This window comes from Cryptosporidium andersoni, assembly GCF_001865355.1.
Source record: "Cryptosporidium andersoni isolate 30847 chromosome Unknown contig_36, whole genome shotgun sequence".
NCBI lineage: Eukaryota > Apicomplexa > Conoidasida > Eucoccidiorida > Cryptosporidiidae > Cryptosporidium > Cryptosporidium andersoni.
The window spans coordinates 21,304-42,187 of NW_027122824.1; the positions used below are offsets into that span (position 1 = coordinate 21,304).

General features: G+C 28.1%; 10 protein-coding genes across 10 annotated transcripts; 6 read left to right on the forward strand and 4 right to left on the reverse strand.

Annotated features, from left to right (window-relative positions):
• Positions 1-103: 103 nt before the first annotated feature.
• On the forward strand, positions 104-352 carry cand_009480 (uncharacterized protein; the record flags this gene model as incomplete). The annotated part of the gene is made up of 2 exons (XM_067211188.1): positions 104-110; positions 141-352. The coding sequence occupies 2 exons, from the start codon at positions 104-106 to the stop codon at positions 350-352; spliced, it is 219 nt and encodes a 72-aa protein (XP_067069209.1).
• A 169-nt stretch (positions 353-521) lies between these two features.
• On the reverse strand, positions 522-1,070 carry cand_009490 (vacuolar ATP synthase proteolipid subunit protein; the record flags this gene model as incomplete). The annotated part of the gene is made up of 1 exon (XM_067211189.1): positions 522-1,070. One exon carries the CDS (start codon positions 1,068-1,070, stop codon positions 522-524), a length of 549 nt encoding a protein of 182 aa, XP_067069210.1.
• A 949-nt stretch (positions 1,071-2,019) lies between these two features.
• cand_009500 (zinc finger C3HC4 FHA domain-containing protein) lies at positions 2,020-3,681 on the forward strand (the record flags this gene model as incomplete). The annotated part of the gene is made up of 1 exon (XM_067211190.1): positions 2,020-3,681. The coding sequence occupies one exon, from the start codon at positions 2,020-2,022 to the stop codon at positions 3,679-3,681; it is 1,662 nt and encodes a 553-aa protein (XP_067069211.1).
• Positions 3,682-4,043: 362 nt separating this feature from the next.
• On the forward strand, positions 4,044-6,173 carry cand_009510 (NLI interacting factor-like phosphatase family protein; the record flags this gene model as incomplete). The annotated part of the gene is made up of 1 exon (XM_067211191.1): positions 4,044-6,173. The coding sequence occupies one exon, from the start codon at positions 4,044-4,046 to the stop codon at positions 6,171-6,173; it is 2,130 nt and encodes a 709-aa protein (XP_067069212.1).
• A 243-nt stretch (positions 6,174-6,416) lies between these two features.
• cand_009520 (uncharacterized protein) lies at positions 6,417-6,903 on the forward strand (the record flags this gene model as incomplete). The annotated part of the gene is made up of 3 exons (XM_067211192.1): positions 6,417-6,613; positions 6,675-6,733; positions 6,821-6,903. The coding sequence occupies 3 exons, from the start codon at positions 6,417-6,419 to the stop codon at positions 6,901-6,903; spliced, it is 339 nt and encodes a 112-aa protein (XP_067069213.1).
• A 17-nt stretch (positions 6,904-6,920) lies between these two features.
• cand_009530 (uncharacterized protein) lies at positions 6,921-7,561 on the reverse strand (the record flags this gene model as incomplete). The annotated part of the gene is made up of 3 exons (XM_067211193.1): positions 6,921-7,228; positions 7,305-7,431; positions 7,529-7,561. 3 exons carry the CDS (start codon positions 7,559-7,561, stop codon positions 6,921-6,923), a joined length of 468 nt encoding a protein of 155 aa, XP_067069214.1.
• Positions 7,562-8,063: 502 nt separating this feature from the next.
• Positions 8,064-9,266, forward strand: cand_009540 (kazal-type serine protease inhibitor domain-containing protein; the record flags this gene model as incomplete). The annotated part of the gene is made up of 1 exon (XM_067211194.1): positions 8,064-9,266. One exon carries the CDS (start codon positions 8,064-8,066, stop codon positions 9,264-9,266), a length of 1,203 nt encoding a protein of 400 aa, XP_067069215.1.
• On the reverse strand, positions 9,119-14,331 carry cand_009550 (MYB-like DNA-binding domain-containing protein; the record flags this gene model as incomplete). Its single annotated transcript, XM_067211195.1, has 3 exons — positions 9,119-9,253; positions 9,325-9,398; positions 9,699-14,331. The coding sequence occupies 3 exons, from the start codon at positions 14,329-14,331 to the stop codon at positions 9,119-9,121; spliced, it is 4,842 nt and encodes a 1,613-aa protein (XP_067069216.1).
• A 246-nt stretch (positions 14,332-14,577) lies between these two features.
• On the reverse strand, positions 14,578-17,664 carry cand_009560 (uncharacterized protein; the record flags this gene model as incomplete). Its single annotated transcript, XM_067211196.1, has 1 exon — positions 14,578-17,664. One exon carries the CDS (start codon positions 17,662-17,664, stop codon positions 14,578-14,580), a length of 3,087 nt encoding a protein of 1,028 aa, XP_067069217.1.
• Positions 17,665-18,100: 436 nt separating this feature from the next.
• Positions 18,101-20,853, forward strand: cand_009570 (uncharacterized protein; the record flags this gene model as incomplete). Its single annotated transcript, XM_067211197.1, has 4 exons — positions 18,101-20,173; positions 20,273-20,332; positions 20,405-20,548; positions 20,665-20,853. 4 exons carry the CDS (start codon positions 18,101-18,103, stop codon positions 20,851-20,853), a joined length of 2,466 nt encoding a protein of 821 aa, XP_067069218.1.
• Between the last annotated feature and the right edge of the window lie 31 nt (positions 20,854-20,884).

Consider the following 20,884-nt stretch of genomic DNA (forward strand, 5'->3'; position numbering starts at 1 on the left):
AAATTAGAGCGCGATAATAGCTCCTTTATCAGTACTAAAGTGGGTTTATTTATTTTACTTATAATTTGCTGAATATCTGTCAAGGTGGAATATCAAACTTAAAATGAGAGGTTTTATAAAATTTTTTTCTTTACTTATAGCTTGTTTAGCTGCTATATGTAATAGTCAGGAAATAGAGGAAACTACTTTAACTCCGCTGAAAGGTCTTACTATTACTCCATTTAATATAGCTGCAATGGTTGTTATGGCTTTTTTTACTTTAGTAGCTATTTTTATTGTCTGTATCATGCTAGATACAGATATCCCAACGAAATTTGAGGAGAAAATGCCTCCAATTATGAAGGAGTATTAGTATACACCTAAATTTTAAAGATTTTATTTCCTAGTTTAATAGATGATAACTTTTTTTTTTCTCTATATATTTATTTACTTCAAATATTATTGTGACTCTATAATGTACAATGTCTGGTAATTAAATAAGATTAATAATTATAATGTCTAAATTAAATATTAAACTAATTCTAACTAGTAGAAGGGAAATGAGCCAAAGAAAGTTGATAAAACCCAACAATCATTCCAAAAAGACTTAAGGCACTTGCAAATATTTCAACAACTAACATTTTCGGGAATAGTTCAGCCTTCTGAGCATCACAAAGAGCTGCAGAACTACCTGTAATTCCAACACTAACTCCAGAAAATAAATTCGATAAACCAATAGTCAGACCTGATGTTAGTATAATCCAAGAAGCTTGAATAGATTCAGCTATCCAACCTGTTGGTTCAGGGGGAATCTCTACATCTGGTAAGGATCTAACTCTTGCAGCTAAGAGAAAGGTTGCTATAACTCCATAAATAGCTGTAGCTTCACAAAAAATTATTGAAATTAAATTCTTAGAACGTATTCTTGGTGATTTTACAGATGCACCTACAAGAGAAGAACCAGTAGTAAAAATACCCCAACCAGCTCCTAAACCTGATAATATAAGGCACATAGCAACTCCAAAATAAGCAAAGTAGAATGGAGATATAGTTAAAAATGCCTCCGCATATGATGTAAATACTTGAGGCATTATCTCCTTATTATTATTTTAATATATTAAACAAACTTATAGATGTAAACTTCTATTTTAAGAAACCTAAATAGCTAATAATAAGGTTTGGCGGTTTTAATAGCGGTAAAAAGTAGAGACAGATATTAGATTTGCATACCCTTATAAATTAAGTACCTTTCTTGGGGAAATATTATTACATTAAGATAAATGATTTCAATATTTCACAAGGAGTTATCTTTATCTTTATAATTATATATTAAGAGTGTATGATAATATTTGGGTTGATTATTATTACGAATTGGGTGTGATTTCTCCAATGAAAATGAGGAGCTACTTTGTGGTCCTTTTTTATAATTAGCTTGTATTACTATTGAATTAGTAAACAGTAAAAGGAAAGTATATATATACTACCAGATTAATATTTATGCCTTTTTTTGTATTAGATGAGAATAATCTTTTTTTGTTTAGAAAGATGAGGGAAGGAGATTTCTATGAAATTAGACCATTAGCAATAGTATCAGATTAAGGTGAGAAGGTCCATTAAATAGAAAGAGGTAGATTTTACTAGTAATATTATAGCTAACTTTAATACTTAGATTATTTTGATAGTTATCCTAATTTCCATGTTAGTGATTTTATTTATGTATGCAACAAGCCTAATATCAATTTATACTCTGCTCGCCTTAAAATAAGCCCGCCATTTATATTTTTTAACACACAAACAGACGGATTGTAATTTTCCTACTTTTTCCCCTCCATAATCTCAAGGAGAGAGAGAATTTAAAAAATAGCACAGTATCAAGAGGTTATTATTTTAGTCTTAATAGAATCAGTTATTAAAATATTGGGTAAAGATATATAGGGTACTTGTGGCCTTTATTGTGCTTTAGAGAATTGACTACTTAATGCTTAATTGACTGTATATTAGAGGGAATTTGCCGAGTTCATTTATTTTTAAGGCTTATAAATGAATATTTCACAACAAGATATAAACAATATAATGATTGGTGGTACTCTGACAACATCATCTTCTTCCGGAAATAGCATGGAGAATATTACAAGCTTATCTCCTACAAATATTGGCCTAATTGTCGAGACTACAACTTGGTCAAGAGATTCTCATGAATTATTTGATTATGAAGCTCATCATATTAATAATAGGAGATTTTTAGTAAGTAGAAATAGCAAAATATTCAGGCATAATACTGATTGTATAATTGTTGGAGATGATGATGAGTTACCATTACAAGGAGATTATTTGTTGTCTATAAAGATTTCTGGAGATGGTAAATATATTGCATTTCCTGCTGATAGAAGTCTAGGAACTAATAGTAATGGTGAAAGACAATTAGTTCCAAAAAAAGTTTGGTTAATTGTACGTGATTTACCTAGTAAATGTTATACTTTACAACAAAATGACTTGGTTAAACTAGGGAGATTTAAATTAAGAGTTAAGCAATTAGTTAGAACTGGAGAACAAATTCCAGAATTACGTTTGGATGAAACTGAAGCAAGTATTATAGAACCTAATGGAGAAGAATCTTTAACAATGCAATGTAGAATATGTTTGACAGAAGGTGAACAAGAGGATGATCCTCTATTATGCCCTTGCCAATGTAGAGGATCAATAAAATTCGTTCATTTAGAATGTCTACGCCATTGGATAAATGGTAGATTAAATTTAGCTAATGAAAATAACTCTAGAGATACATTCTTTTTTAGACAGCTTCAATGTGAATTATGTAAAAGTCCATTACCTTCTTCTGCATCCATTAAAGGATCTAGGGTGAATATTGTCAAAGTACCTTATACAAAACCTCCTTTTATTGTGTTGGAAAATCTTTACGGTAATGCTCATCGTGGAGTACACGTTATCAGTATGGCTGAAAAAAAAGATTTGAAATTAGGACGAGGTCATGAATCAGATGTACGTATTTCAGATGTTAGTATTTCACGTTATCATGCAACTATAAGATATACAAATGAGAATTTTATACTAGAAGATCATGGTTCAAAATTTGGAACATTAGTATCTATACGAAAGGCTCAAACTATTGAAAATAATCGCAATTTATCACTTCAAGTTGGTAGAACTGTGGTGAATCTAAGACTTTCAGAAGAGCCTTGCTCTCCTAATAATGGTATAAAAGAACTTCCTGTTGATCCCCCAAATATACCAGATCCTAATACAGGTACTAATCCTGAACAAATCAATAGAAATGAAAATTATAATGAAGTTTCCAATCATAATGTAAATTTAAATGATTCAATTATAACCCCTGTAAATAGTTATGTAACAGACTCTCAAAATCCACATTCTGAGATTGTACAAGATATTTCATCACAAGATAGACCTAGAAACACTACATTTACATCCATAATTACTGATAATCAAATAGAATCAATAAATAGACTTACAAACAGGCTAACAGACATATCTTCAATACAAATTCAATCTATTCAGCAAATTGATTCTATTAACTTTTCAACATCTCAACTGTCTTCTAATACAAACAATTATCAAGGTGTCCTTCCTCATCTCTATGCACGCTTAAATGGACTAGCATCTAATAGCAATGAACAATATGAGGGGAATAGTAACTCAGCAAACTTTAGTATTATTGACTAAAAGCTAATACCAATTTTTTTTTTTTTTTTTTATTGTTATTTTATAGATCAATAGCAATAACTTCTACATAATGTAAATTTACATATATTAGGGTAATATCTTAGCATGTAGCTCCATATCCTAATAATGTGTTTAATATTTTAAAATATTAGTTGTTTTAAGTTTAAACTTTTTCCATTTTAGTAAGTAAAATCTTATATTAATTTAATTAGAAGATCTCGATACCTTTTATTAGCGCGTCTTGTTATCAAGAACTATTTAATTTATCTGCTGCAAGCTAAAAAGCAGCAATAACCAATTTCCTAAAAGTTTTGGAGACCATACTTAAAGTTTTCATTGGATTTATTTTGATATGAATAGTAATGTTAGACTATTATTTACAAATATTAGGTCTTAGACAAACTAGTTATCCATTTAGTATTGAATGGTTAAAGGTAGAAAATGACAAAGTGAAACCTAATGATACAATCTTAGAAATGAGAAATTCTGATGGAGATTTAATTAAAAGTATAAAATCTCAATGTCATGGGAAAATTTCTGAATGTTACTTGCCTAAAAAGTGTCTTGTTATAAATCTTGTGAATAGTGAAATTATAAATGAATGTATGGTAGATCAATTGGAAATTTTTGATGAAATATCTAATATTAAAAGAAATATCAGTATAACTATAAATATAGGAAAATATTTATTTGGTAAGTATATATGTGATCATTGTACATTCTTGAGTAATATATGCGTTGAGTGTGGTTTAACACTAGAAAAATATACTGAAAATAGTGATAAACCTGTTGTTAATGCTGGATTTTTGTCAAATGCAACTGATTTCACATTTAGTAGGTCATATATAACTGAAGTAGAGAAAAATTATATCCATGAATTATTATTAAAACGAAAGAATTTAAATCTTGTCTTGGATTTAGATAATACATTAATCCATGCTACATCAACATTACCAAATATTGGATCTGATAAATTAATAACAATTCCACTTAAAGATATTTTAAAGAATAATGTGAATTATGAGACAATATCAAAATATTCTGGTTCTATTGTTACATTTTCTAATTCAATAGATAAAGGATTTTTACCTGAAAATTGGACTTGTTTACCTCACTATATAGATGAAGAGGACAATATTTTTGGATTAGAAGCTGAAAAATATAGACAATTAATTGAAAATTTGATATTTTGTATTCCTTATTCAAATTCAAATAATGGAATAGATAATTGGAGTCAGGGTTTTTATAAGCTTAGACCTGGAGTTCTAAATATGTTAAGGCGACTAAAGGATAAATTTGAATTATATATGTATACAATGGGTACTGAGTTACATGCATATTCTGCTTTAAGAATTATTGATCCTGAATTCCGTTTTTTTCATCCTAAAAGATTATTCTATAGAAATAATGGTTTTAAAGATTGTAATAGCAAATCTTTGAGTACTCTTTTTCCATATGATCATCGTACATTAATTGTTATTGACGATATTGAACAAGCTTGGTCAAACTCAAATTCACTAATTAAAGTTTACCCATACAACTTCTTTCCTTCAGCTCCTTTACCAGCAGATGCTAGTTGTTATTCAAGATATATTGCAATTAATAGAATAAATTATAAATGGGAAAGTGTAATAAATATTCATAAGAAGAGACAAAGAAAAGATTCAATTGATGTTGAAGATAATATTAATGATATATTGGATATGTGTAATACTAATAATCAATCAAATGATTCTCTATTATTTTCTGCACTTAATAAAATGACAAATAATGAAAAAGACAGCCAACTTTTTATTTTAGAAAATATACTTAATGCAGTATATTTAGCTTATTTTAAGGAACTAGATTTATGTCTCGAACGATCCAAATCCCAATTAATAGATAACAATATAGATTTAATATATCAAATTGCACCAGATGTTTCAAATATTATAAGTATAATGCGGCAAAATGTATTAAATAGTCTTATTTTCCAAGTATCTGGTTTTAAGAATAAAATTATACCGAACTTTCAAAGTATAGATCTATTTATATGGGCATTGAAATTTGGCGCTAAATTTTGCACCGATAACGACGTACCAACTCACTGTATCTGTGACAAATTTTATACTAAAAAATATTATGATGCTAAAAAAAAAGGAATACCATGTATTTATACAATCTGGCTTGAGATTGCAATTTATACATGGACTAATCCTGAAATATTTAATGATTTAAATAATAAATATGGTGAGACACAAGATCAATTAATAGATCTAACACCATTTGATGTATTACCATTTTCAAATTGTTTAAATTGGAGGGACTTTGTACAAAAATATTCTAAATATCTTGACCTATATAAACTTTATGAAAATAAATCTTTACGTGATATTTTATGGGATGAAGTATTTGATAATATCTCTTTACTAAATGAAGATGATAGATCAGATATATCAGAAACTTCATATATATATGATAATAAATCTTTTGATGAAGATTTATTAAGCTAAATAAAACTTTAATCTAATATAATGTAATATCGCGCCTTTGAAAGAGTATAATATTTATTTCAAAGATATATACAATTACCAGACTTTAGTTAATCTATAATAATAGTTACCTATTAAACAATAACATAATTGGGGAATTTTATAGATCTTATTGTATATATATTGCATTATTTCTAATTATCATCATCTTTTAATATTATCTACTTTTTATTTAGCTTTATTTGAATATTAAATTCTAACTAAATGTTACAAACAAACAAGAAGAGCTCATCTAAAGGGGAATTAATTAAAATATTATCTAGATCAACCAGTTCAACCCGAGAGAGGAATCAAGCTATAAAACAATTAAAGAAATTTACTGCTCAGCCTAAGAGGGATCTAGATAATAATTTAAATAAATTATCATTTAATATGAAACATGGAAGACTATTTCACTTTATGTAAGTTCAATTATTATATATTATTAAGATCTTCAAATATAATATCTTATTTTCCTATTAGGTGTTATAGATGTGATAAACCCAAACAATCAAATGTACAAATTATATGTACTTTTAATGGTAAGCTATTTAAATGATTATTTATATATCAAACTGTTTCTTAAATTATTAAATACATAAATTATTTTGTAACATTTAATTCTTTAGATTTAAAATTGACTATATGTCAAAGTTGTCATATGTCATTAGAACGAGACATTAAGTTGAGACAAATAATTTCTTCAGGATGATATGATCCAATATTATATTAATTATTTGAATTATATTTAAGACTAGTTTCTATTGATTCTATATCAGGATGCCAGTTAGGAGATGTTGTCATAGTAGCTTCATTAGGAAACCATGCTCTCAATACTCCTTTATTAGGTACATTAGGTAATGGAAGTGAATTAATTTCAGTTGAAAGGGATCTCATAGCAGAATCGGAGTGTTGAACCATTATATTAGATTCCATATATTCCATTATAGCCATTCTTGCATCTATTTCTTCTATAAGATTTCTTGAATTTATTCTTGCATATTCATTAGATCTTAATACTAGATCTTCAGTTATTGCTATATAGAAGAATAACAAGGACTTATAATTTTGTTTAAGTTATTTAAAGTGATCTCTTTTCTTTTCTAAACTTACCAAAAGCAATATCTGCTAATAAGGGAATAATTTGTGGATCATATGAATTAATTCCCATTTCAGAAACTAGATTTTCAATAGATTTTATTGAATTTGGAACACTTTTTATATCATTTGATTCACTAGACTAGATAAATATTTGAGAGAATAGTAAGTATATTGTGTTTAAAATATAAATGTTGCTTTATTATGGTTGCATTATAGTCAATATTTTCAAAACTTACTTCCAATAGAATAGTATCTTGTGTTGACTTCATTTTAGAAATACTAAGCTAATAGAAATATCTGTATAGCCTAAATTTTCTATACCCCTTTTGGTTTTCAAGCTAATTAGTTACGGATACCGAGTATTATGCGGGAATTAGACAATTACCTTGTCTATTTACAGAAAAAGAAATGATAGCTAATTTATTTTTAGATACAATTAGAATTTAATTTCTACATGGAAATTATGAATATTATCCAAATATTTCAGAGTATTAAATATTAAATAGAAGTAAATAGATATTATAGATTAAAGGTGCTGTGAGCGGTATTGATAAACTTTTGTTCATTGCATCACGCGTTTTCGTAATAATAATAAATAGATCCTCGCGATATTTTCTCGTTTTTCTTCAGTATCTGAATTATATATATACAAATTATATCTTAATATTCTACAGTAAATACATTACTTTATTGTAATATTATTTATTTCTTATTTTATTTTTATTATAGCTATTCACTAGAAGAATTTAAAAATATATCTTATATTTTATTATGATCAAATTATTAGCTTTAATTATATCAACAACTATATTAACAGTTTCAGCAACGGGAATTTTTAGAGATGTAAGTGATATTGTTACAGATTCCTCAAATCCATGCCACGTAACTTGTCCAAGGGAATATGCTCCAGTTTGTGCAACTGATGCTGAAACTTATTTGAACATTTGCCTATTTGGTGTTGCTAACTGCATAAATAAAGACCTGAAAATTGTGGCAAATGTAACTTGTCCAGATCTACTTGTACATCTTACATATGTTGCTCAGAAAGGTGTAGTTGATAGTGCAAATGCTTTTGATGCAACATTGGGAACTGTAGAGACAATTACTAAAGGTACCGGTCAGTTAATAGCTGCAACAATCAATACAATACCAACAATTGGATTCCCAACTTTCGGAAAACCATTTTCTGGTTCTCCATTACCATTAAATACAACCTCAGAATCTAATATTGAGTTAGGATCTACTACAACAACAGTATCACCACAAGTAGTTTACAGTAGTGAAACATTCATAGCTAGACCAACGCAGTTATCTCTTAAAACTTCAACAAATATAGCTGGAAAGTTATACAAAGAAGCTGAAAATACTTCAACTTCTACAGTAGAAACCTCAACTAGAAGTGATTATTCTTCGACTACTAAAACAGCTGAATCAAATAAAGTATCTGGAAATTCTTTAGTTGCACAAGTAAGAAATGTAACTCCAACAAGAACAATGTTGCAAGTAGGTGAAGCTGTTAATCTAAAATTATCGAACTTAGGTAATGGAATTTCAGACTCAACTACAAATCAAGTAAGTTTAAATAATATTCATGATACATTGACAACAATTGAAGGGTTAGCAGTACAAGCACTTGATGATTTATCTACAAAAAGTAACAGTTTGAATTTACCTCTAAAATTATTGAATCCATTAAATACAACATCAATTGAAGATGCAACTATTGGATTAGCCAACAGTACCATAACTCAAATTGAGAGTGTTCTTCCAACACATCTGAATTTGAGTTCTATTTCTGAAGTTAATCAGTTACCACATTTAAGTCTTCATTCACTATCTTCATCAATAGATGGGATATTAGAGACTGTTTCAAATACTACAACACAAATTATTGAACCTGTACAATCAGGAAATAATGGAAACCAGTCACCTACTTTAAATACTACAGAGAACCTAACTAACTTTTTACATTAATATGAGTAGTTGATTATTTTTAGTTTAAGTTGATATTAATCAACAAAGTAACAAATACCTCAGACATTTGTATGTAAATCTTTAACTTCTTTTTTTTAAACAAGGTATTACTAGATCTTTTCCTTTGCAATACTATACATTTATTATTAATTTACATTTAATGTGGTAAATTGTCTTAAAGTATAACATTGCTAATTTTCAAAGCTTTAATAATTATTAAACTATAATATACAATAAATAAAGCTAATTATTTAGGATTAGATTGATTCTGCAATTTTGCAAAAGATTCAATAATTGTATTTATAAATGGATTAGATTGTAAAGAAATATTCCTATTATTTGATGTATATGTTGTAGATCTGTCCACTATATTGTTATTTAAATCTCTCGATGAGTGGTATAACAACTGAAGTATTGAAGCTGGATACCCACTTTGTTGAAATTGCATAAAAGTCGGGTTTGTTGAGTCTACAAGCATATTTGTATAAGTTAAATTCTGGTTCACTGGAAGAGATTGTAAAGATGGAATTGGTATATTTGATATAGGATTAGGTATAATTGTTTGCTGTGTAGAACTATTATTAGGAAAAGTATTTGTGCTAGTCTGATCATTTATGTTTGGTTCAACTTGTCCAAAATTAGAATGGTTCATAGTATCATTATGGAATGTGAACGTGCAAGGTTGCTGTAATTGTTGTATAGACTGTAGTTGAATTTGTTGTAGTAAAGCTGCTACATTATTGGTCAAAGTACTTGGTATTGAATTAAAATTCTGAGTTCCTTGGGTATTTTGGGATATATTATTAAAATTACGAAAGTGTTCTTGAAGAGATTGTTGAAACAAAATTTGTTGTTGAATATATTGATTCATTATCAAATTTTCCCAGCTTTGCTGATTTATAAGATTTCGATTAAGTTCATTATTAGTTGCAACATTTGTAATAGGGTTTATATATCTAGATGAACTCATTTGTATTAATGGCTGAGAAGGTAGTGAGACGAAAGGAAAAAGTGGTTGATCAGTTGGTATTCCTTGCTCAATTGGTATATTAGTATGCAACTTATCCTCTATAAATTTATCAGTATTATTTGAGGATTTCACTTTTAGTTTTATATTTCGAGTACTAGACGAGGTAGTAGAATCACCAGGATTACTATTATTTGAAGCTCTCTTACGTTTACCAGCAGTAATATTAACTGTATTACCACGGTTGCTACTTCTTATAGATCTTCCACTTCTAGTTTGGATATTTCCTACTTGGTTACTCAGATGATTAATAACTGCCGGATTAGAACTCACGTTATTATTTGGATCATTTAAAGGACTTCCTGATAAATTATTAGAAGTTGAAGGCATCTTCAATATCTTATTAGTTTGATTATTTGAAGCAGTTCCAATAAATCCAGATGGGAGTAACTGATTACAAAATAAATGCATAAATGCTGCAATACCAAATTTCTTAATTGAAATATATGGATTTAATATATTATCAGATATTTGATTATTATTTTCAAGAATAGTTCTATCTAAAATTAAAGGTATATTATTTGGTATTTGTATTGTTACCTCATCAATGAGTAAGGGATGGTATGGAGCTATAAGCCCATGTAAAGTTTTAGGTAGAATATAGCCAGTTTTTGGATTCTCCATATTTATTTGGTTTAAGTTTAGCTGGTATTTACCAACTTTAAATAAGATTCTATACATATCTTCATCATATCTTGTCCAAAGTTGATTTGATTTCTCTAAAACTGGAAATCTAAATATTGATGCTGGATCACTCATTATACGTTTGGAAGATGCTTGGCTTAAAATTCCTTCACTAAAAATGTCGGTGTTATTGATAAGCTTATTTCTCAAACACCAAGATTTCATTTCTTCAGGATATACATTTAGTGGATTCAGAGATCGCAAAATCTCATCAACAATACCTTCACGATAGGCATGTCTTTTTTGATTTATTATGTTCAAACAATCAATTGTTGAAATGACACTATTCCATATATCACTTTGATTTGTTAGAGATGATGAACTTGATTCATTATTACTAGAAATAATGCTAGTATCAAAATTTGAATCTAATTTAGAGTTCATTCTAGAGTATAAAATAAGTCGCAATATACGTTTTAACCCCAATGTATACTTATATTTATAATAGAATGAAATACAATCTTTAATTGTCTTATACTCAAGAAATGATGCGATCCTTCTAAAATCCTTTGGATACATCAAATACTTTTCAATAAATGTTCTAATTTCACTCAATGACCATAATCTAGTCATATATAGGTTAGTCTCATATAACTTTGCATCCTCAATCTTATTATTATTATTCCATACTTGAACATATTGTTTATCATAATTCAGAAAACCATATGATATTGAGGGTGTGAAATTAAACATACAATTATCAAACCATAATGGTGATGGACCCATTAAACTAGATGAAGATGTTTGCATCCATTCTCTCTGAGCTTCCTTCTGGTGAACAATATCCTTCTCTCGTTCTCTATTTTTAACTTGTAATCCGGGTATTACCGATGTATTTATATTAGCTGTACCTGTTGTACTTCCACTGGAACTACTAACGTTCATTGATGTTGTGTTTGAAGTAAGATTAATCAAGCTCGAGCTATTACTCTGAGTTAAATTTGTATGTGGTGAATGAGATGAACTCAAAGCTGTTAGGTTATTGTTGTAATTCCTTGTTTGGTAGTTTGAAGTATGAATTGGATCTTTCTGAGTAATATTACTACTAATTAGCGAATTACTAGAGGGAATACTTCCAATAGTTGCAGTATTATTTAGCAAGCTAGAGGTAATAGTAGTTCTTTTGTCAAAAGAAATATCCATATTTTCATTTATAAACAAACTATTAGAAAAAGAGTATAATAAAGGAATGGAATTCTCATTTGAGGCCATCTTGAGCACTTTCAATTTGTTACTCATCTTCGCCTTTGGTAATAAATGCATAAATTTACGGTATGGTTTATATCTATCCTCATTCTCTGCATAACCTATAGGTAATGGAACATATTGATTAATGTGATCTTTTGCACGTAATGGCAAGCAGCCCCAAATAAACTCCTTTCCTTCCTTTGTCTGACATCTCATTATATCAAGATTCTTTACATATTGTGAATAATTCTTGTATATAACTGGTAGAAGACCTTTCAGTTTCTTTAAATTTTGATTTACTTGACGTTTTCTTTTACTTATTACTTTCTGAACAAGTATAATTGATTTAGACTTCCCAGATAAGCATATAGGATGGTAAAATTCACTATAACCCGGATTATATACAGTAGCAATGGATTTATTTTTATATAAAGTATCATATTTATTATTTGGATAGCATAATGCTCTACAAAAAGGTGCTAAAGAAATATAAGGAGGTATACTCAAAGTAACCTCTAAATGCTCTTCAATAAGACGATTTTCAACAATATCATCTCTATATATATTTACTACTGGAATATCTAGTGAATTTATCGATTTTTCATCCTCCAATATCTTTAATTCATCCTCTAGAAATCGATGGACTGCAACCATGTATGGCATTTGAGTTTCAGTACTCAGAGATTGCAGATAACTTTCAATCTCTAGAATTAATAACTTTATCGCATCAATTGTTTGCTTTCTAGTCTCATTAATAATATTCAAAGCATCCACAATTGTAAAACTGCCCCTTGAAGTGTTAAAAAAATCTTTATTATTTTCGCTATTTACAACTTTTGAGTAATCCTTATCAGTACTTTTCATAAATGAATTACTTTCATACTCCTTCCTCTCCATGTTAATAAATTTTATTCGAAACTTCATTGTTTCCCTATATTCCACTGGTATTGCACTTCGACGTATTGATAAAATTACCTTTTCTCTTGCCATTTTATAAACTTTGTTTGAATTCTCCATTACAGAGGCAACATAATTATAATGTGGAGGATTATTTCCACTAGAAACTCCGGAACTCTTCACTGTAGAGCTACTTTGATTATTAGAGTAATTTGCTGCTATTTTATTGAAATCCTCATTTGATATAAAATTTTCTTCATATGTTTGTTCTATTGTATGAGAATTAAGTTCAATAGGCTTTCCAATAAATTGGATACCATAAATTGGATTATTTACATTATTCTTATTATCTATTAAAACCTCATATGGTGTCTGCTTTAACATAAATGAATAATCAAATTTATCTATATTGCGGATATTTGTTACATTAAGCCAAAGTGATATATGAGATAAAAACTCACTATTCATATCTTCATAAATAGACTTTCTTTCATTCATAAATCTTGTTTCTATTATTTCATTCACATTTTCATATATAAAAGGTCCTCTTAATATATCCTGAGCTATAGGTATTTCCAAAGGGTTCAGTTGTTTATTAGGTCTATTTTGAAAAGTATTTCTGGCCAACCAGGTATAGTATTTAGAAGATAAGTGAATAATTTCGAGAGGTGTTCTAGATCTTAGTAGACGATCAGCTTCATCCAAATCACTTTTCTCCTTAGTAATACTAGCTTTTCTTCTAAAATATCTTCTGTGAGGTCGACGTTTCTTTGTAACCTTTATATCTCTATTATTTTCTATTTCAAAGTCACAAGCTTCTTCAGTGTCATCCCCTTCTTCACCTGATTGAGCTATTGTTATAGAAGCTAGGTCCTTACTATACATATTCCGACAAGCAATATTATTTTGAAGTTCAATATTTCCCTTCTGAGTTATTTCTCTCATTCTATTTAGTTTTTTTTGCCTTTCATTTCTTAAATATTCCAATTCCATAGCTATTCTATATATTTCATCTTGTATCTTCTTAGTGATATATACCTCCTTTTCACAAGGTGGAGCTATTTGCATTAAATTCAATCCTATTCCATCAGTACTAAAATTAGAACTTGCCTCCAGAAATTTTATATTGCTTATTTGACTCCACTTCTTTTCTATATTTACAATATAGTTATTTATTTTCCCTTTCAAAGATTGCACATCATACTTCTTGCTATATAGTAAGATATCATCCAGATCAGCAAGTTCATCCCAACTATCATTATCTGTCATGTATATACCCATGCAAATAGACTTGGTAGGATATTTAAATCCAGAAGTTTAACTACTCAAGTATATTTCTTTTTATAAACAGTACCTTCTTGTCTAAAAATAACAACTAGCTTAGCGCCGAGAATGAGATATCACATTTCAGCGGTTAGGGACCATTTTTGACACTAAGTTTCTCCTAAAAAGTATAAAATAAAGGTAGAGAATAATGAAAAAAGTTAGATACTTCAATACCATATGTCACTAGGTCTAATCCCCACTTTTTAATGACCCCTTATTATTGTTAGGAGAGGTTTTGTCCTGGCTCTTATTGTTACATGTTCTGGAATCCTTAGTCAAAGAGTCATATTTAAGATTTTGAAGGAAAACTCCTGATATTTTAGGATCACTATCTATAATATTATATCCATGAGTCATATGACTCATGTCTGGCAACTTTTCTGGATTTGATTGCAATTTGCAAGCTGTAGGTAAAGGTAGATGGTCATAAAAGTTGTGACTTGTTCTTGCTAAACTGTAGCTTTTAATAAATTGCAAAGTATTTTGTAGCTTTTTCTTTAGTGTAATCAGTTGTTGTAATATATAAATTTGTAAAATAAAAATAATAGCGATTATCAACGAAATTAAGTTAGAATTCACTTTTATAATATTAAAAGTTGAAAAGATGTAGCTTGTAATGTAAACAATTTTAGTAGAAATTATATCCAAAAGACTCCGAATATTATGCTCCTCATCTTCATAAAAAATAAATTTAACTATTTTGCTTAATGTAAACAGAGGCTGTTTAATAAATAGAATATCCATATTTCCCATATTTGTTGTGTTAAGTTCTGAGTTTATAGTATCTTCGAAATATTTAATAGATTTCTGTATTTCTATTAGAGATTTATCAATTCTATAAATAGATGTATTAAGATTTAAATATACTGTATCTATATATAATTTTAAGTCACTCATTTTCTCTTCAAGATATTTAACACGGTTGACAAATGAGAGGAGAGGATGATCAGCTGTGGTTATTTTATATAAGAGTGGAGAACTTACTTCATGAGAACCCAGTATTTTATCTCTATAGGATACTATACTATCTTCTAGATTTGTTGGTATCCAGTTTCTTAATTTTATCTTAGTGATATTGGAGTCATTTTTCATACTATTGAAATTTACAATACTTTTGGTAGATTCAAAGACTTCACTATTGGCTGTATGATCAAAATTATTAATATCATACTTTCTAAGTCTATTTTCTACATCCTTAACGCTCTCAACTCCTGAAAGAGGTATTGAGTTACTTCTTTCACCATTTATCTCAGCTTCAAGGCGACTCAAGACATTATTTCCAAAAACTTGCAACCTAGATAAATGACAATAATAGTGTCCTTCTTCCTTATAAAAAGACAAAGCTCTAATTTGCATGTATCTTATCCAACAAGGATTAGAATTTGATATATTTATATCTTTATTATATTGATATTTCACATCAGCATTATCTCTTATGCATAATGGTTTGATATCGAACATTTCCTTTGATAATTTTGAATCTCTTCGTAATATACCAAGAGATTGCCATTGTTTAGTTGGATATACAAGACTTACAAGAACTTCAAGGTCTTGGTATGAAGAAGAGAAATATTCTTGGGAAAATAAAGCAATATATTCAACGAGTATATCCTCTGGAAAGCCAATAATAAACCACATAGGTTTATAACAAGGTACTAACAGGTAAGAATCTGGATCTGAAGACTGGATAGACTTAGGATGTGTAATATCACTGCTCCAATCTAATAACCTACTATTAGATGCACTAGATGCATAGTCATAATGTAAAGCTGCTAATTGTGGCAAATATGAAGTTCCTTGAATTACATTTCTATTTGCTAAAGCAGTATCAATTATAACTGCATCTTTTTCTGAGGATAATAACTTTGATTCTTTTTGATTATTGAACCCACATAAGTTATAATTAGTCTTGTCGTGATGATGAGAGTGATAATTATTACTTTTATCACCTGAAAATTTAGTTAATTTTGGAATAATCAAATTATCAAAGAATGGAGGTTCACAAGAGGGTGGGAAAGAAGTCTTAATTTCTGAATCTTTAGGATATTTCAAAATATTTCTATTCAGTTTAAAAATGTTAGACTGATTATTAATACTTGTAACTGAAGAACCACTATTTCTATCTGATAAAGTAGTGTGATTAGATGATATAGAGATTATCGGATTAACTGTACTAAACATAATTGGATCATTAGGTACTATTTTATTGCCAGATATATAAATATTCTCAACAGTAGTTGAGTTTAGATCATTAGTGTTTATACTACTTAATCTTCTATTTTTGCTTGAAGGGTCAAGACAAATTGTCATAAATTTCGTAACAGATCTCAAATTAGATAAGATCTCCTTACTTTCATAATCAGGATGCCAAGAACACTTGTATAAATATTGGAAAGGACGACAGACTGAAGATTGTACTGCATTATTTCTAAGTTCTTCATAAAATAGATTTAGTATATCACCAAAATATATTAAAGGAAATTCATCTAGTCTTAGGTTTGTTTTATCCTCTAGGATATTTTGAAGCTCCATTGGTATATCTGATGTATTACCTATATTTGAATTCAACTTTTTTAGATTATTTAAGATTGCCAATATTTCACTATAAATCTTTGGATTATTCTTTAAAGTATAACACAATTTATAATCTAATGACTCATTTAGAGATCTCAGCTGTTTATGCAATATTGGAGGTATCCAAGAAGGTAATTTATTAAGGTGTATGTCCTTACACCCATTACAAAAAGGACAAGGACGTCTAGAAGATAAGATATCAAGTAGATGTACAAATCTTTGATATGACTGAAATATAATTAATGTTCTCTTTGATATCATCATTTTGTTATATTTCTTTAAAAAAGATACTCTACAACTATATGGACTGAGATTTGTAAAATATATCTTATCCTTATTGTGTATTTGCTTTTTTAAATAATCAATAATATTTGCGTTATATACCTCTGTATTACAAATGGTGTAATTCCCTAATTTCCATTTCATATCTTCCATTAAGTTATTTTCCTCTTCAACTGTAGGTTTAAAATATCCATTAGAATCTAGTACAGTAGATCTAATATTATTACTTGCAGTATATCCAGAAGTATTCAGTAGATTACTCCTTATAGAAGTAGATACTGGACATGAATTATTAGTGTATAAAATAGACTCCTCTCTGTATATTTCATTACATGAGTACTCTAAATCTGTACATTTACACTTTATAGAGAAATTACTAACTATTAAGAATACCAATAACAACAATTTGCATATTCCCATAAACTTAAGGAATTCTGCCTCCTAGTCAACTATTTATGAAAATGAATAGTTCTGAAGAATATATAACTAATATTTATTAATTTTTAGGAGCCCTTAAAAATATTTTGAAACAAAGGTTAAACTATGAGACAGAACCGCAATATATACCGGTAATAAAATATATGGTACCGTTATACCGGTAATTTACATGCAATGTTTTCTATATTTTCTATTTGTTATTATTGATGTACTAATTATTTTCATTAGCTCAATATTATAAATTTTATTATCTATAATTAGACTAAATTTATTATATTATATATTTTGATAAATCCCCTTTTATCTAAACAGCAATAATTTATTATTACATGCATTTGTTACAATTTTTTATGAAAGTCTTATAAACTAAATTATAAAAAGTTAGAAGTATAAATATTATTTAACAATTTCTGATTTTATGTACAACTTCTTAAATTTAGCTACTCAATTCTCTTTCCAATATTGGATATTATATATCACAACTACTCAAGGTTCTGTAGTTCCTGAAAGCCACTCAAAAGCACTTGCAGAAACCCTAGCACTTTATAGTTCAACAAAGATTCCCAATAGCTTAGAATTTTCTTCTAATGGACAAAATACTGATCAAATACTAATATCTGAAGGTATGGGAAAAAGAATAGTAGGAGCAGGAGAGTCAAGAGGAGATATAGTAGGTACATTTGCTATTTCCGAGTATATAAATACTGATATATATGGAAACATTAGCAAAAATACTAAAATTCCACTTATAGTAAATAAACCCCCAATTGTGATTAATAGGAAACAAATTGTAGATGAATATTATCCTAATAAAACAAAAGATATTCAGTTTTCTCCATATTCTTCAGTATACTATCTTTCAACAGCTCCTCCTCCAAATCCACAACATACAGTTTGGCAGTGGGAGCATATAAACAAACCTATTTTAAGAAATAGCCTTGCCTCTAGAACATATAATGAATCAAAACGCAAAGTACCATCTGTTAATGAAGTATGGTGGAATCCTCCAGTCTTAAAAACTCCAAACTATTACAGATCAAATGTTAGGAGAGAAAACTCACTTAATAAACAATCTTTAAATAAGACAAAAGAAGACTTTGACTCAAGTAATAAGTTATATCATGAAGTTGATGATAATATTGAATACAATGCATTGAAAAATGAAATAGATCAATTGTCAACCAGTACAAAGTTAAAATCAGAAAATACAATTACAAGAAATGAAAAAAAAAATGATTTATTGGATATAGGAATTTTCAACTCTACAGAAAATAGCAGAATAGATGTATTTAATCGAAAAATTACTAATTTTACAGAGCTTTCAAAAAATATTACTGAAAAGAAAGAAAATAGTGTGAAAAATAGAGAAATATATAGCAAATTAAATGATACTAATAGTAATTCTATATATAAAGATAGGGATATTGCAGAAAATAAACAAAATAACATAACTCAATTAGGAAATTACAAAATATCTCAAAACAATAATATTAAAACTAAGGATACACATTTAACAAAACCTCAGGTGAATCTTAATACTAAACCAACAGCAAGTAATAAAACTATTCATGATAATTTAATTAGTGTGGATAATAAAAATGGTGAATATAATTATACATTAGCACAGGATACTAAATTATCTAGAAATCTGGATATTTACAAAAGTATTGATAATGTTACTAAATATATAGACTTTTATTTGATTGATGATAATAATAATTCAAGTAACTATAATTATAGCTCAGTTCATAACAGTTTAGAAAATATAGAGTTTAGTCAAAATCCAAGCTATACTAAAGATTATACTAAAAATAAAATTGTTTTAAGTGAATCAGCAGATTCTATTTATAATGGTATAGAAAATTTCAATGAAAGCACAAAATTTAATGGATATAATATCCAATATTATAGAAATGATCCAGATCAAATAAAAAATTTTATCCATGACTTAAAATCTAATATAACTCAAGATAATGAGACTAACCATAGAGATATAGTAACTGTAAAAGGTGATAACAAAGATACAGGGATTTTATTATTTGAAGAAAATAATTTCCTAAATAATTCAATATCTTTTAATAATAATGAAATAATTAATCCAGAAGAGGATCAGAAAACACATGCAACTATTGGTACAGCAATAGATCTGACAAAAACAGAAATTCCAAATATTTATAATCAAACTTCAGCTCGAGATCAGCTAATAACTAATGCTCTAAATAATCTTAAATCTGAAAATTGGTCACTTCCAATGAAATATCTTATTAATACAACATTTGTACAATCAGGTACACCACAACCTGAGTTGGTGCCAAATCAACTAGGTCCAAAATTAATGTATCAAGATTTTTATTGTAATCCACAAATCCATAAGTGTACTGATCTTGCTACACTTGGAAAAGCAATTGGAGTACCACTTTGGAACATTTATAATATGTCTACAATTGGTAAAATACAAAGACGCTTTAGTGAATTAGCAGATGATGTAGAGGTAAGTTTATATATTAGAGATACCCTAACCATCTTATATTTATCGAATTAAAAATAAATAATGATATAATACCATTATTTCTTTATTTTATTATTTTAGAGAACTGCAACAATGGGACTAACTCCAACATTTATTGATTATATAGAGCAAGAACCAATTGTAGGTTTTGAAAACAATATATTAAGATTTCTTTATAGCATTTAATCAAACCACTTTTTTATTTTCTATTAGATTGAAACTTTAGAGTCAATAGCAAAAGGTCCTACACAAATGTTTTTACTTGAAGAAGGAGGTAATATAACGAATTTTATAGATAATTCATCAGCATTGGCATTATTTCAAACTAATGAATTTCTCGAACCAAGACATTTTAATGTAAGTCTAACAGTGAATTTAATTCGAATTAAAATAAAGAACTATAAAATATTTAATATACTTTTTGTTTTTTTGAAAATCACATTGTTATATTTCTTTTTTTTGTATTATTATAGAAAACACAACAGAAATTCGCAACACAAGTTCTTAAAGCTGCCAGAGCATGTGCTGAGTCAGGATTTACATTACCCAATTGCAATGTAACAACACAGGAAGGTGTCAAATTATCTTCAAACCAAATTGCCAATTTTGAAAAGTTCGGTATCCTAAATGAGGATGGAACTTTAAAAATACGAGGGTCATAATCATTCGAGAAACAAGTTAACAATACATTTT